The 16204-nt window shown below is 47.1% G+C and overlaps 1 protein-coding gene and 1 pseudogene across 1 annotated transcript; both read left to right on the forward strand.

Moving 5' to 3' along the window:
• Positions 1–1891: 1891 nt before the first annotated feature.
• Positions 1892–16074, forward strand: LOC110556872 (galectin-3-like). The gene is made up of 6 exons (XM_021650841.2): positions 1892–2109; positions 9012–9033; positions 10957–11238; positions 12271–12359; positions 14722–14887; positions 15815–16074. Exons 1-6 carry the CDS (start codon positions 1907–1909, stop codon positions 15968–15970), a joined length of 918 nt encoding a protein of 305 aa, XP_021506516.2. The 5' UTR covers positions 1892–1906; the 3' UTR covers positions 15971–16074.
• Positions 9367–10793, forward strand: LOC110556874 (Y-box-binding protein 1-like; annotated as a pseudogene).
• Positions 16075–16204: the final 130 nt, after the last annotated feature.

The raw sequence follows: 16204 nt of genomic DNA on the forward strand, positions 1-16204 counted from the left end.
GTTACATGGATCAAACATACGCTGCCAGGCTTGGTAGCAAGCATGCTTACCTACAGTGATTCTTTTAACTAGTGGTTTTTGTTTTGTTTTTACAGATAAATTATGGAAGTTAGTATTTGTGGGTTCTGCTCCTCCTGGGGAAGGGGCTCAGAGAAACAAATTGTTTTCTCAGAGTCTGAGATCATTTGGTTTTCTCTACAAAAAGAATCCTGTCCTGGTAGCACACACTTGAAATCCCAGCACTCTAGGAGGCAGAGGCAGGCGGATCTCTGCTTTTGGTCTTCCAAGTGAGTCCAGGACAGGTACATAGAGTAACCTTGTAGAGAAGGTTGTATAGAAGCAGTCCAGCCAAGGCTACACAGAGAAACCTTGTATAGAAAAAAACAACCAACCAACCAACTAAACAATCAAACAAAAGAGTCAGCGACCAGGTGGCTTGTTCTGTAGTCTGGGATCCAACACCAAGGCAGAGTCTGTTACAGAGTGACTTCCCACCCTGCCCTCACTATGAAGGCCCTGCCTTGATTTTTTTTTTTTTTTTAATTTTTATTTTAAGGTGTTGGGAGAGTCTCCCTGCGTAGTTCAGGCCTTGAACTCCCAATCCTCCTGAGTACTGGAATTATAGGCATGAAGCACCATATTCAGTTCTTTTATCTTGGTTATTTGTTGTTGATTTGTTATAGGGTCTCACTATGTAGTCTAGGCTGGTCCTAACAGACCATGTTTGAGAAATGGGTTTACTTTGTTTTTTCCTGTCCAAGACACTGAAGTGGGGTGTAGAAGAAGCCAGGAAGAAGCCTTCCCACCCCCTTCCCTTCCTTCTTCCTGGCTTCTTCTACACCCCACTTCAGTCTCTTGGAGACCAAGAATCTTCCTTAATCTGCCCCCAAATGTCAATGACCTGTGGTAAAGTCCTCTAGTTCCCAGTGGCCTGTATCAGATCACACACACACACACACACACACACACACACACACTTCTGACTGTCGTATAAAATCTGCTTGCTTTTCTATCACTTTTGCTTCTCTCACCCGATGGGAGGGGTACCTTGGCCGTTTGAGCACAAATGAATCTTTCTTTCTACCCATGGAACAGTCACTCCATTTTGGTGGATTTGTTCTGCCCTTGCTTGCAAATCCCATTTTAGACATGAGAAAATGTAGGTGTAGAGAAATAACTACAACCATGATCACGGTGAAAGTGTGTTAGAGTGCAAGAGTTTATACTACAGTCCCTCTGTCTAAACCCCAAAGGCTTTCAGACAGCTCAAAAGGAGACAAGCTCTTGAAGAATCTGAGTCAGACAGGAAGCTCTGGTCCTGGGCTGTGTTAGGTCTGAAAGATCAACTTGTTCTTCCACTGTTCAGAGAGAATTTCATCTGTGGTCAATTGCTCTTTACAGTTCTGAATGGCTGATCATAGCGTTTCCTAATGTGAGCCTTCTTACAAGGGTGGCTGTTCCTTGTAACAACTTTTCAAACAGACAGAGCTTCACCCTGATTTAACTGTTCCTTGCTGAGCAGTAATCCCCTCCAACCTTTGAGAAAAAAAAAACAATTCACTCTCTCATTCATTCATCCAGTCTCATTCATTCATTAATCAACAAATACCCACTGAGAACCTACTGTGTACCTCAGTCTGAGAAGATGAAAACACCAAAACTTGGGGTATTCAGACCCAGCAAAATCCAGAGCAGGAATGAATGCAAATGGGGGAGGGGAATGCCTCTTACATCTCAGAAGTGTCAGGGACACCTTCTCCTTCCCCTCACTGCGCACTTCTGGGGAATGCTTCGCGTGAAGGAAATGGAGGCAGGATAAGACCAGGAAAGGCAGCTCCAGACTCGGGAGTCGGGTGAGCCTGGGATTGTGTGGGTGCGGACCGTCGGGGCCCACTGCCGGGCACAGATGAGGGGCACGGGCTGGCGGGCGTGTCCCTGTCCGGCTTGGGGAAGCTCCGGGGTCCGCAGGGCGCGGCCCAGCCAGGCGCCTGCAGGGCGAGGGATGCTGCCCGCCCCGAGAGGGCTGGCCGAGCACAAGCGTATTAGAAGCGCCGAGCCACGGCCCTGTTCCTCCAGCAAGCGGAACGGCGGCCTGAGCACAGTGACCAGGTGAGCGGCGCGGGGCGAGGGGACGGGTGCTCCCAGAGCACCAAGAAAGGGCGCCGCTGGCGGGATAGCGGGCGGACCTGGCTCTGCAGCCCGGGAGGCGATCTTCAGGGTCCCAGGAGCCCTTGCACAGCCCTAGCTCTCCTTCGGGTAACATTCGGAGAAAGTTAGTCACAACTAAGTATCCTGGGGGTGGCGGGGTGCCGACGGGCATAAGCACGCCTCGGAAGCCCTGGCCACCGAGATCCACCTTGCAGCTGGCTCCAAGCGGTTGGTTACCCCTAGCATGGCCATGGGAACCAGGTCCCCCTCTCGGCACCTTGGGGGGCTGCCTGGAGTCTCCCTAGGAAATCTTCTGGGCTCCCGGCTTGGCCAGCAGGCTCCTTTGGTGCACCTGCTGAGCCTTCAGCTAGAGACCTTGCTGTGAGCTCTACCGGGCTACAGCCACTCCCTGCTCGCTGACCACACAGAAAACAGACTATGTTTGAGAAATACCCAGGCCCTAGGGCGTATGTGGCTGTATGTAACCTCTAAATTTTTTGCAAGCCAGGTGACTCATCTCTGCCCGGTGTGGAGATTTGTGCAATAACCTCTAAACCTAGGAAGCCTGCGGTGTAGTGGTGTTTGTGTCGGAGCGCCAGCCTCAGCTGGACGCTTTTAAAAGTTGGATTTAGGTTAGATCCATGAATGGTCCTTGGTTGGAGTATCAGTCTGAGAAAAGACCCCTGAGCCCAGATATTTTGGTTCTGTTGCTCTTCTTGTGTCGCTCCTGTCCTCTCCAGGTCTTACTATCTCCCCCTTCTTTTATAAGATTTCCTACACTCTGCCCAAAGTTTGTTTATGAGTCTCATTATCTGCTTTTATACAGTGCTGGGTAGAGTCTTTCAGAGGCCCTCTGTGGTAGACTCCTGTCCTGTTTCCTGTTTTCTCAGATGTAGCCCATGGCAGCTCAGTATGCAAATGGGTACCCTAGTAAGGGGAACAGGGATGGTCTCTTAGCTGAACTCAGTGGCTAGCATTTTGAGTGCCTCCCCTGGATGGGGGAGCAGCCTTGCCAAGCCACAGAGGAGGACAATGCAGCCATTTCGGGTGAGACCAGATAAACTAGGGTCAGATGGAAGGGGAGGAGGACCTCCCCTATCTGTGGACTTGGAGAGGGTCATAGAAGGAGATGAGGGAGGGACGGTGAGATTGGGAGGGGAGGAAGGAGGGGGCTACAGCTGGCATACAAAGTGAAGAAGCTGTAATTAATATAAAAAGTAAAAATTTAATTTAAAAAGTTGGATTTATTCTGAATTACATGTTGCTCAAACACGAATGCCAGGAATCAGAGATGCGGGAATCGATGAAGCAGGCATTGATTTAGGATTCCAGCTAACCCTAGTAGGAAGCAAGTGATTCCTAGTCGAAAAAACTGGAGTATTTGTAAATTGGCCCCTGGGGAATAGTGTTTCTAGATACTGAGAACATCTGGATTTAGTGACGTGGCCAATTCTGAAGAAAACAGTAGTAATCGGAGTGTGGAGAAACTCACCAGTTCCTGAAATTCCAAGTCATTTGCATCAAGTTTTTGTATTTCCATACTTCTAATTTACTTTCGTGGGGAGGGGTAAGAGGGTCTCACTGCAGCCCAGGCAGGTCTGGAACCCACTCTGTAGCCCAGGCTGGCTTTCCATTTCCAGTCCTTCCGTTTCAGTCTCCCAAGTGCAGGGTTTAACAGTGTTAAACTACCCCCCCCCAACCGTTCCCATAAAACTTGAAGTTTAATGACAAAAGTTTGCTTTTCTGCGACAATGGTCTTTTTTGGGGGGCTGGGGGGAAGCTGCCGGTCAAAACTTGAGAGTGGAAGAATTTCTAGTTCAGACAGGTCTTCCTATGTGGTCTAGGCTGGCTTAAAACTTGTGATTTTTCCAGGCCCATACAACCACACCTAGCAATTGTCTCCTTCACTTTTTTTTTTCCTTTGTTTTGCTTTTGTTTCTTGAGATGAGATCACACAACCTTGGATGGCCTCATACTCAGTACATAGTCCAGGCTGGGCTTGAACCCATGACCTTGAAACCCATGGTTTCAAGCAGTTTCCTACATGCTGGGATACTTGTCTTTGATGGGGACTAGTTTCCTAAATTCAAAATGTTTAGGAGTTTGGTTTAAAATCTGAACTTAGTCCATATTCTGGAGGGATTCTTTGATGGGCCTTTCAGGCATACACTTCGAGATGTTTAAGGGAAGGCTCACTAAACTGTGTGCAAAACAGAACTCCTCTATGGGTTGCCTGGATAAACTGATAGTGTTTATGTAGAATGACGGAGTCTATTCAGGGGTTCATGATCAATGAGATATTTTACTGTGTCAAAGACATGCACAGGGCCTTTATTTATTTCATTATCATTTTTCAAGATGGGGTCTTACAGGTAGCACTAGCTGAAACTCCATACATAGATCAGGCAGGCCTGGATTTATGACACCTGCCTGCCTCTGCCTCCTAAGAACTTTTCCTTGGGTGGGTGTGGGAGTTACGTGTGTCTGTAATTCCACCATTCAGGAGGCAGAACCCAGAGAATCTCAAGTTCCAGCATAGGCTACATTTAGAATTCCAAGCCAGCCTAAGCCACACAGTAAGACCTGTTTTGAAATAACAAATAAACTTACTTCTTGCCTGTGAGCTCAAGTGGCCTAGACTGGACTTACTTATGAACCAGGTGCCTATTTGCTGAGCACCCTTAGTAGCCAGAGCTTACATCTTCACTGCAAGACACCTATGTCCAATTTGCTGCTGACATGCATTCTTCCTTGACTGACACTCAGCTTTTCCAAAGAGAGAAAAATCAGGAACCGAGAAAGCACAAAGTAATTTCATCTTCCTCGATGTGAGCCCTAGGAGTGTCCTCTCAATCACTGTGGCTTTGGGAAGTGGCCTTCCCACAAAGGAAACGGACGCCTTGCCTAGGTTCCTGTGGAGCAGCATGGGGAGGGCCCAGGGTCACTACCTGCTGTTTTACAGTTTTGTTCTTCACGAACGCGAACGGAAGTCCCTGAATAGCAGAAGAGTCAGTGGGAACCCAGACAATTGAGTGGTTGGCAGGTGGGCCCAGCAGAGCATGGTGCACTTGGCAATCCTACTACAGGAAAAGCTACCAACAAACAGCCGACCACATGGACTTAGACTTAGATCCCTCACCCAGAGCTGCACTGATCTGCTTCTGCCTGCTGCTTCCAAATGTGGTCTCTCCAAAAGAGACCCAAACCCTCCACTCTGCTTTAAAAAAATATCTTTCGTGAATTTTTCTTTTTTTCCTGTGGTTCTTCAATTTTTTTTTTTTTCTGGTTCTAGAAGTGAGTGATAGAATGGAGTTTATACATTTATGCTATCTGTAGAGAGGAAAGAATTTCTTACATTTGATAGTTTGAAAAGAGCATGTTAAAACCCTTTTCAGAACATAGATCTGAGCCAGGTTGCATGCTTTAGTCCCAGCACTTGGCAGGCAGAAGCAGGCAGATCTCTGAGTTCAAGACCAGGCTGGTCTCCAAAGTGAGTTCCAGGACAGCCAAGGCTACGCAGAGAGACCCTGTCTCTAAAAACCAAACCAAACAAATAGATCTGGAGCCAGGAAGATAGTTCAATGAGTTATGACACTCGTCACCAGGACTGCTTGAGTTTATGTCCTGGGGCCTGCATGGTGGAAGGCGAGAACCAACTCCTAAAATTTGTCTTTTGACCCCCTCACACAGATACCGCTATAGATACAAAATAAATAAGTGTACTTGAAAAAAGCTCTATGTGGGGGCTAGGGAGATGGCCTAGTTCTGCACAGCAGGAACACCCGAGTGCAGGTCTCCACTTCTACAAAGCTGAGAAGGGCCACAGGGTCCTGTCCATACTCCTGGACTGTAGCTGTGGAAACAGGAGGGTTCTATGGCCTCACTCACCAGCCATTCTAGACAACTGGTGCACCTCAGATTCAAATAGAAATGGCCTCAAAAAATAAGGCAGAGGGTGATTTCAGAGGGTATCTGGATTTCACCTCTGGCCTCCCATACACAGGCATTTGTACTTTCACAGACAGGTATGTAAGCATACATAACAAACACACACACACACACACACATACAGAAACCCACACACACACAAACCTCAGTTTTAAAACAAAGATCTATAGTTAGAGGTGACACAAATAAAACAAATACTGGTTTTGGAAAAACACAATTTATTGGTTAAAATGTGGTTTTTCTTAGCAATATGATTGTACACAATGGCATTCTGTATTCAGTATCCTGTGTGTGGAATGATTCACCATGTAATGGCCAAAGCTCAATCTTATTTTAAAATTTGTTTACTATTTCACTATGCTATGTAGTTCTGGGTGAACAAGCCAAAGAGTTTCTCAGTGAGGTTACTAACAATTTCAAAGGATTCAATCTTAAAACTTCAAAAATGCATGGTTTTAAACTAGCATAGAACAAACTTGCATTGGGAGTCAGGAAACTTGGGCCCTTATCCCCAAACTGTCAATGAGATGGCTTTGGGACACTGAACTAGCTCTCTGAGTTCCCCCTTCACAGTAGGGGAACTCAGAGAACTCAGTCTCATCAGCTTGCTAACAAAGTAAAAACAGGTCTGTGAGAGTTTTCTGGGAATTGAAAATCACCATACAAATGCAGGGAGGGCATCAGCATCCTAACAGCCCATGGAATGTGTCACAGTGCCATGTCAAAACCATCATCCAAGGCCCATGTGAGTCATAGTGAAATCTGCTGTCTCTACGATTGCATTTGGTCAGACTAGAAAACGGAGCAAACCAGCCCCAATCAAAGGCTTTTCAAAGAACAAAGAAAAATGTAGAGTGTCCCTTATGGTTTCTAGTTGTGCCACTCTTCACACATAATTTGAGTGGTGTCTATCAACAGAGAACTGTTTGAGGAAAATGTTGAAATTAGGTTGTTTTTTTCACTCACATGAAATTTTCACCTGAAACATTATCTAACAGATTTCACCTTCAGACTTAAAGAGTTTAACATGAGCCTTCAAGCCTCTTAAAACTGTCACATGCTTAAGAGAAAAATAAAAACTATTTTCTTTCAGGGGAAGTGTTTCCTTTTTTTTGGTTTTTGGAGACGGCCCTGCTATGTGGCCTAGGTTATCCTTAAGCTCAAACTCCTGCCTCAGCCTTTTGGGTGCTAGGATTACAGGTGTGCAGCCTCACGGCCAGCAGTGATTGCTCCTGTTTTTGAGACAGGGTCTGCCTGCGACGCTCGGGCAGCCTTTACACTTGGGACCCTCTTGCCTCAGCTTCCCCAAGGCTGAGAGGTTACAGGTGCTTACCATGCTTCCGTGAGAACTTGGCTGGCTTTAAAAACGGACCCTCCTGGTTGGTTTTCATTGCCCTGTGCATGTGCATTTAGGTAGCGATAAAGGCAAGCAGCCTCCATTGGTGGTTTGAGGCTGGCCTCAAACCCACGGCAGTCCTGCTACAGAATGCTGAGATTACAGGCACGAGCCACCACACTCACCTAAGAATGGTATTTCTTGGGACAACTGAGTAAACCCACCACAGCTGGGCAAACGAAGTCAGAAGAGATTCTGATTTTTTTTTTCCAAGGTCCAGGTAATTCTCCTGGTAGCAAAATGACTGCTGTGATCTGAGCTCAGATGGAGCTCAGCCCCGTCAAAGCTGCCCTCTGCTGGCTGCTTGGGCTGCTTAGTGCTGCTAGATGTTTGCCGAGCTGATGAGCTGAAAATTTAATCCCCAGCACCGTGGGGGGGGGGGGGTAAGACACGAAAAGTTTCCAAACCAACCTGCCCTCTGCTGCATTCTGAGGGAGCTGGTGAAATGGGGACAGGTTCCAGGCGTCTTGTGCTTCTATGGGAGGCACAGCGACCTGAGCAGGAGGAAGCAGGGTGTGTCTGCAAACCAGCCCCGTGGTGGCTTTGTGCAAGCAAACCTGTTTGGCTGTATCCCGGCCCCCAAATGCTTCTGGTCACATTGCCACCTGACTCACCCTTGTGCGGCTGCTTTACTGCTAACTGCCTTATTTGGTATAACAAGTACCCTTTAAAAAGCTAGGCACAGTAGCTCACACCACAACCAGCAAGGCTGAGGCAGAAGGATCATAAGTTCAAGGGCAGAGTGGGCTACACAGAAAGACTTTTCTAAAATATAAAGCAAAACGTCCCCAAATCCAACCAACCAAAAACTCCCAAACATCACCTGTCCACCAGGGCCCCGGTCCAACACCATCTCCCTTCCCAACTCATAAGAAAGCTCTCAGATTTGCATGTCCCAGCAGAGTCTGGCAGCATTGGTCACACCCTTGTGTGCATGTCCCCCTTCTGGGCTGTGGGTTCTGTGATTATACGGAAAGTGGTGGCTCAGAGCAGGCATCAGTGTGTGCCAATGGAGGTCAAATAACCAGGCAGCATGTCAGCTGTTTTTGAGAGCTCAGTAGGAAGCAACACACAGCTTTCCCCCCAGAGTCCTAGGAGGGTGGTGGCTGGGAAGAGAAGAAGGCTGTAGTGTCCATGAATCCTTCCAAGAGTAGAGAAACCCAGGGAGGAAGGCAGCCTAGCGAAGCTGCATCTTGTACTATCTTTCACCTAGAGAAGAGGCAGGAAATTCTCACCCTGCTCCTTGCCCCTCAAGGGCTTTCACTCTCAGGCTTCAGAACACAACAAGCTCCTGACATCAAGGTCTGACTTCACAACCCAAGTAGGTTTGGAATTTAGCTAGAATGTATCCCCCGCTCCTGCACAAGATGTTTTCAAGGGTCCTGCACCATTGACTTTGGCAAAATGACTGTAGACTAACTGGAATTGCCCATGACCTAGTTGGGTTGCTAAATCTCATGAAGGTTTGCAAAGTCTTTCAGGCTCAAATAATAATAACCCCCTCTGGCTTCTCTCGTAGGAAAATGGCACACAGCTTTTCGGTAAGCATTTCACGTCTGTTTTCCTAGCCCCCCCCCCCCACACACACACACACTCACCGCCAGGCTTTCCCTTTGGCCCTTCTAGCGTGAAATTCCCCCAGCTCACTTGTACCCTCAGCACCAGTTAGCTGGAGGCTGGCTTTTCCCTCGGGAGAGTCCAGGGAGAGCCTCGGCAGCACTGACTACCCAGCACGTAGACTGCTCATGCGCACACCTGCAGCTGCGGAGGCTGATTAGAAAGCACGTGTTTAGAAACACTCAGTGCCTGGGGGAAGTTAGAAGAGCTTAGCTCTCCCTGATCCTCGACGATGAGGCCAGAATAAAATCAAATAAAAAACCAGCAGAGCAGGAGAGAGCCCTGAGAGCCCCACCGCCACTGCGGGCCTAGTCACCAGCACACCCTGGGAGGAGCCGTCACCACTGGCCCCAGTCACCACCACCGCACCCACGAGCAGCAGGCCCAGACCCAGGCCTCAGCGCCGCCTACACCAAGGCGGCTCCAGGGGCTTCTGGGTAGCAGGGGCAAGGGCCTCACTTCGCGGGCCTGCCAGCCGGGACAAGAAAGTCATCGCAACTAAAGTTTTTGGGAATAGTAAAATGGTTCAATGTAAGGAACCGATACGGTTTCATCAACAGGAATGAATGACACCAAGGAAGACATATTTGTACAGCAGACTGCCATAAAGAAGAATGAGTACCTTCACAGTGTAGGAGATGGAGACTGTGGAGTCTCACGTTGTTGGAAGAGAAAAGGGCGCAGAGGCAGTGAATGTTACAGGCCCTGGTGGAGTTCCAGGTTACGGCAGTAAATACACAGCAGACCATAACCGTTATAGACGCTACCCATGTCGTAGGGGTCCACACAATTACCAGCAAAACTACCAGAATGGTGAGTGGGGAAAAGAACGAGGCATCAGAAAGCGCTCCTGAAGGCCAGGCCCAACAGCGGCGGCCCTATGGCAGGCTAAAGTTCCCACCTTACTACATGCGGAGACCCTATGGGCGTCGACCACAGTTTTCCAACCCTCCTGTGCAAGGAGAAGTGATGGAGGGTGCTGACAACCAGGGTGCAGGAGAGCAAGGCAGACCAGTGAGACAGAATATGTGTCGGTTACAGACCACAATTCAGCAGAGGCTCTTCTCGCCAAAGACAGCCAAAGATGGCAGTGAAGAGGACAAGGAAAATCAAGGAGATGAGACCCAAGGTCAGCAGCCACCTCAAAGGCAGTATCGCTCCAACTTCGATTACTAACAAAGACGCCCAGAGAACCCTAAACGACAAGATGGCAAAGAGACAAAAGCAGCAGATCAACCAGCTGAGCAGGGCCAGGCTGAGTAAATGCCGGCTTACCATTTCTAACATCATCCGGTCTGGTCATCCAACAAGAAGAAACGAATATGAAATTCCAGCAAAAAGAAATGAACAAAGACTGGAGCTGAAGACTAAGAGCTTGCTTTTTTTCCCATTGACCAAATACACTAGAACTGTTTGCATTATCTATGCAGCGTGGGGTTTTTATTATTTTTACCTAAAGATGTCTCTTTTTGGTAATGACAAACATGTTTTTTAAGAAAAAAAGAAAAGCCTGGTTTTTCCCAATACACCTTTAATAGTTTTTAAATTGTTTCACATCTGGTCAAGTTGAGATTTTTAAGAACTTCATTTTTAATTTGTAATAAGTTTACAGCCTGATTTAAAAAAAACAAAAGCCAACAATAAAGGTTAATAAAGGTCTTAAAAAAAAAAAAAAAAAAAAAAACAGCAGAGGATCAAACCGAAGTCTTAGGTCCTTGGAACTCAGGAGAGTAGAGCAGGCAAGGGCTCTTTTCTATTTCTCTGCTTCTTAGATCAAAATGCCTGTAGTCCCTGAACTCTATTTGGTGAATGAGCCCCAGCCTCTAATTGTCTGTCTTTCTTTACAGCTTAATAATACCTTAGCTGGACCTGGAAACCCAAACCCTCAGGGATGGCCTGCATGGGGAAACCAGCCTGGGGCTGGGGGCTACCCAGGGGCTTCCTATCCTGGGGCCTACCCGGGACAGGCTCCTCCTAGTGCCTACCCTGGCCCAATGGCCCCTGGGGTTTACCCCAGACCTCCTGCACCAGGAGCCTTCCCAGGGCAACCTGGGGGACCTGGGGCCTACCCCAGTGCTCCCGGGGCCTATCCTGCTGCTGGCCCTTATGGTGCCCCTGCTGGACCACTGGTAAGAAGGAAGAATTGTTTCACTGTCATTAGGACATTAGGGGAAATTATGCTTTAAGCCTGCTGCTCTGAGGCATGTCTCAAGGACCAGCCACAGAGAAGTATTGGTCAAGTGGAAAAAGGAGTGTGTTCATATTAAGTTTACTCTGTCACTTGTTAAGATATGGCATTGATAAAGGTGCTTTTAATAAAATCAGGTTAAGATTGTAGGAATGAAGCCAGGCCTGGCGGAGCACACCTCTAATCCCAGCACTTAGGAGGCGGAGGCACAGTTGTATTAGTACTAAACACTAGTTGAATGAAGTGGCTCATACTTCTAACCCCCCAAAATACTCAAACCAGGGCCACAGGAAAGGAAACTGATGGGCAAGGGGCAGGGAGACACCTCCAGAGCAGCTGTGCAAGGAGCCTTCCAGTTCACCTATCCACAGGGAGCAGCTCCAGGAAGCACACACGAGACTAGTGCAGATCAGGGCTAGAGATCAACGTTTGGGGCAACAGCCGAAGCTAGGAGGGACCGTCATGAAGGAGAGACCAGGGGCAGGGACAGAGCGCTGGTGTCCACCACATCTTAACCACGTTGCTCAACACTTGTGGCCTGAACTACAGAAATGCTCATTCAACATATGCTCATGTGCAAAGCATTCTGCTGGCGACCTGTGAGCACAGAAGCCCCAGGTGACACAAACCTTAACAAATGGAGAAATACAGTATTGTATGTCATGTGTCAAGGGACCTATGAAAAAAGGCCGTTGATTAAGTCTAGCTTAAAATGTTACCAAAAGGATTCTGTATGTGTTGGAACAGGCCTGGTGACAGCCCAAGAACATCTGTTCTTTATTTGTTAATGTCCCAGTTAACACTTGTGCACACAGGGAACGCTGCCTTTCATCTTTTTCTGCCCTGGGATCTCCAGAGGCTTCAGAATCTAGAGGGTTCCATGTTAGCATGGATTCTAACAACATTTGCTATGCTTTACTTTCCCTGAGAAAACAGCTGCTTTATTGATACACCCATCCTTGTTTACTCCCAGCCAGTGCCTTATGATCTGCCCTTGCCTGGAGGAGTCAGGCCCCGAATGATGATCACAATCCTGGGCACAGTGAAGCCCAGTGCCAACAGGTACGGAGGGCGTGGGCCACCACATGGATTCCCCCCAGCTAGTGCTTGATGCCGTGCGATTGTTCTGTCAGAGCGAATGACCACATCCTCTACTCTGTATTTTGGTGTGTGTCATATGCTTTGATTCTCATAAGTGAGTGCAGGGCGAGGGCCATTGCTTCCCCTTTTGACAGACAGAACTAAAGCTCAGGTCTTACAGTTAGTGAATGGCAAGCTGGGAAGCCCAGCCTATGGTGTGACTATCATTTACTTAAAGGGTTTGAGAAGATTCTACCATGTTTTAGTCAGTGTTCCATTGCTGTAAAGAGATGCCATGATGGCGACTCTCCTCATAAAGGAAAACATGTAACTGGGGCTGGCTTACAGTTTCAGGTTTAGTCCATTATCAGCATGGTGGGAAGCATGGCAGTGTGCAGGCAGACGTGGTACTGGAAGAGCCAGGTCTACATCTTGACCCACAGGCAACAGAAGGAGACTGTGTTCTACACTGGGTGTAGCTTGAGCATAGGAGACCTCAAAGCCTGCCTCCATAATGACACACTTCCTCCAGCAAGGCCACACCTCCTTGACCCTGTGGGCCAAGCATTCAAACACATGAGTCTATGGGGGACATACCTATTCAAATCACCACAAACCTGTTAAAGGTTTCATCAAAACAAATCAACTTTTGCCACTGGAACTGTTTTGATGGAGATGGACCAGGCTGGGATGAGGTAATTTAGGATACCCAATTTCTAGTCATCCAGAGATGCCTGAGCCCAACCATCGCTTCTAGTCATATTTACATAGTATGAAGCCAAACACCCAGAGCAAGCTACTCAATCTGTCCCTGAGATTAGTGGTGCCATCAACACTCCTGTAACCACTAGTGTGTCTGTCTCTAAGTCTTATGGACAAAAGGTGCACATTCTAGCCATCTGCACAGGTTTATTCAATAATTTTTAAGTGGGGGATTGGGATGTGGTGGTGCACACACACCATCCTAGCTTGTAGGAGAAGGAAACAGGGATTCTAAGTTCAAGATCAGCCTGGCATATAGAGAGATACATATAAAGACTCTGTCTCAAAAACCCAGAATGTACCAGTTTGTATCTGGTAAAGGAACGGGAGCCACATTCTGTCACTAGACAGACACAGCTTTGATAGGCTGATACTCACTCCTCCAGCTAAACTCCTCTAGTTCTGTGTGGGAAGTGCTGTTCCAAGCTACGCTCCTTTCTATGCGGCCTAGAGAGATGCTCAAAGCCCCATCACATGACAAAACTTGTCTCACAGTAAATACTCTCTTATATGCATGTATAAGTTATATACACTTATTATTTTCAAAACAGGCATTTATACAGTCTGTTTCAACATAATGCAGAGCTACACAGTAACATTCATAATTAAGGTTAGTGCTAGATAATTTAGTTCCAGAAACACTCGTGATGCAGCCGGACTACTGACAGCCCAAAACTGATCCTCAGTAGTAAACAGAAAAAAAAAAAAAATTGTTGTGTGGCCCCACAAACACTCTAATAAACTCATGGGAAAAAGGTAACTGTGTGACAGAGATGGCAACCTCAGTTTGCAGAAGGACACAAACACTGTGGTCGCTTTCCCTGACAGCTTCCTAAGTTCTTCAGAAGCTCCAGAGAATCAGGCCAGATCCCACATGTCAGCTTCTAGTGTTACTGTAGGGAACACACATTCAGAAACCCAGGAGCTGGGCCAGTCCCACCTCATAGCATGACTGTCCTGACTTTACAACAAAGCAACAGGGAAGGAAACATTAGCTACATCTGTGCATCCCTGCTCTTCTGAGCTTTCTGGTTAACCACGGGAAGGTCGGGTACTTGGTGGTTCTTAGGGTGCTGGCTTCCTTTTTAGGTATTAAGAGTAATGTATCAGGGCAGGAAAGAGCCACTCTTACTTATAGCAAGTACAAAATCATCTGAGGATAAGTCTAAAGCTACGAGGATATCTAGAAGGGGTTGCAGGAGTACACAAGAGTCTGTCTGTGAAGAGAGGAGAGCACTACAATCAGGAAGGATGGCGCCAAAGTCAACAAATCCCCACCACCACCACAACCTCATAAACAAATGAAAACCAAGACAGCTGGTGACACACACTTGGAATCTCGGCCCGTGGGTGGCCAGCCTAGGCTACATAGTGAGATCCTGTCTCAGTGAACAGACAACACAGACTGTCCCGCTGCACTTTGGAGTTCAGCACGGTAACGAGAGGTTCACCCTGCTCTATTCAGTGGGAACCGACGCGCTGGCTTATTAGCTTCCTGGACAGAAAACCACTTCCTATATATTCCGAGAGGATATTCTTGACTGGGTACACCCTTTAATCTCTGATTTCTGGTTTAAAACAGGTTTGCTCTAGATTTCAAGAGAGGGAATGACGTTGCCTTCCACTTTAACCCCCGCTTCAATGAAAACAACAGAAGAGTCATCGTGTGCAACACCAAGCAGAACAACAACTGGGGAAGGGAAGAGAGACAGTCAGCTTTCCCGTTTGAAAGCGGCAAGCCCTTCAAAGTAAGTTCTGCTGCTGCTGCATGCTCACGGTGTTCTCTCAGGAAGGGCCCTGGCCAGTCTTCCCCCACACCCAGCATCCAGGCTTAGCAGGCTGGGAAGATAGGCAGGAGCTGCCTCACCATTGCCACTCCAAACTCTAACAGTGTGTCACTTTTATATATCACAAAACTGCCACTTACAGAAGGATTTAAGGGCGAATGTCCCCTAACTGTGGGGAAAAGTATTTCCTGGCCTTTCCAAAACTTGCTATATATCAACCAGTCCTATAAATCAGTATTTGTCATTAAGGAGTTCTTATGTTGCTGTTTTAGGCCCACTAAAACTTTGTTTTTTTTCTAAAAAAACAAAACAAAAATGGGGTTTCCTTGGGTAGCCCTGCCTCTCCCTCTGACAGCTGGGATTAAAGGCATGCACCACCACAGCCAGGCTAAAACTAAATTTTTATGTAGGCAAACTAGGCTTTTATGTTTCCATTATCTATCCTGATAACTTTTCTTGGTTTTTTGAGATAGGATTTCTCCGTGTAGTGCTGGCTGTCCTGGACTTGATTTGTTGAGCAGGCTGGCCTCGAACTCAGTGATCCCCCTTACCTCTGTCTCCCTGAGTGATGGAAGTAAAGGGGCGTGCCACCACACCCGGCTCCTTCTGATAATTTTGATGTTTTTTTGTTGTAGTTTAAATCTGGCAATCTATATTCATTTTTGCTATTCAGTTACTGTCTCTGGATCTTTATCATCCCACAAATAAAATAAAATGCTGGACTTCACGAACTCAGGCCACACTGGTTTAAAAGCAATATGTATTTCTTTGTCTTTACACTGAAATTGACAAATAAAAATTATACACAGACCATATGTCCTAGAAAACACATATGGTGGAATGCTTAACTTGAACTACTTAACACATGCTTTTCCTGACCGTTTCTAGATACAAGTCCTGGTTGAAGCTGACCACTTCAAGGTTGCGGTCAACGATGCCCACCTGCTGCAGTACAACCATCGGATGAAAAACCTCTGGGAAATCAGCCAGCTGGGGATCTCCGGTGACATAACCCTCACCAGCGCTTCACACACCATGATCTAATCCAGAAGGGCCAACCCCTGAAACTGGCTCTGAGCTCATCACGAATGAAAGAATTTACATTTATTCCTCCTCATCCTTCCATTTAGTAAATATTCTCATGCTGAGATGCCTGCTTTTTATTTTTATTTTTTCTGATACTAGGTATCAGATCTTAGGAACTTTGGAATGCTAGGCAAGTGTTCTATCACTGAGCTCCACATGCCCAGCCCTTTACTTTGTATGTGTGTATTTGTG

Source organism: Meriones unguiculatus, chromosome 4 (genome assembly GCF_030254825.1).
Source record: "Meriones unguiculatus strain TT.TT164.6M chromosome 4, Bangor_MerUng_6.1, whole genome shotgun sequence".
Classification (NCBI taxonomy): Eukaryota; Metazoa; Chordata; class Mammalia; order Rodentia; family Muridae; genus Meriones; species Meriones unguiculatus.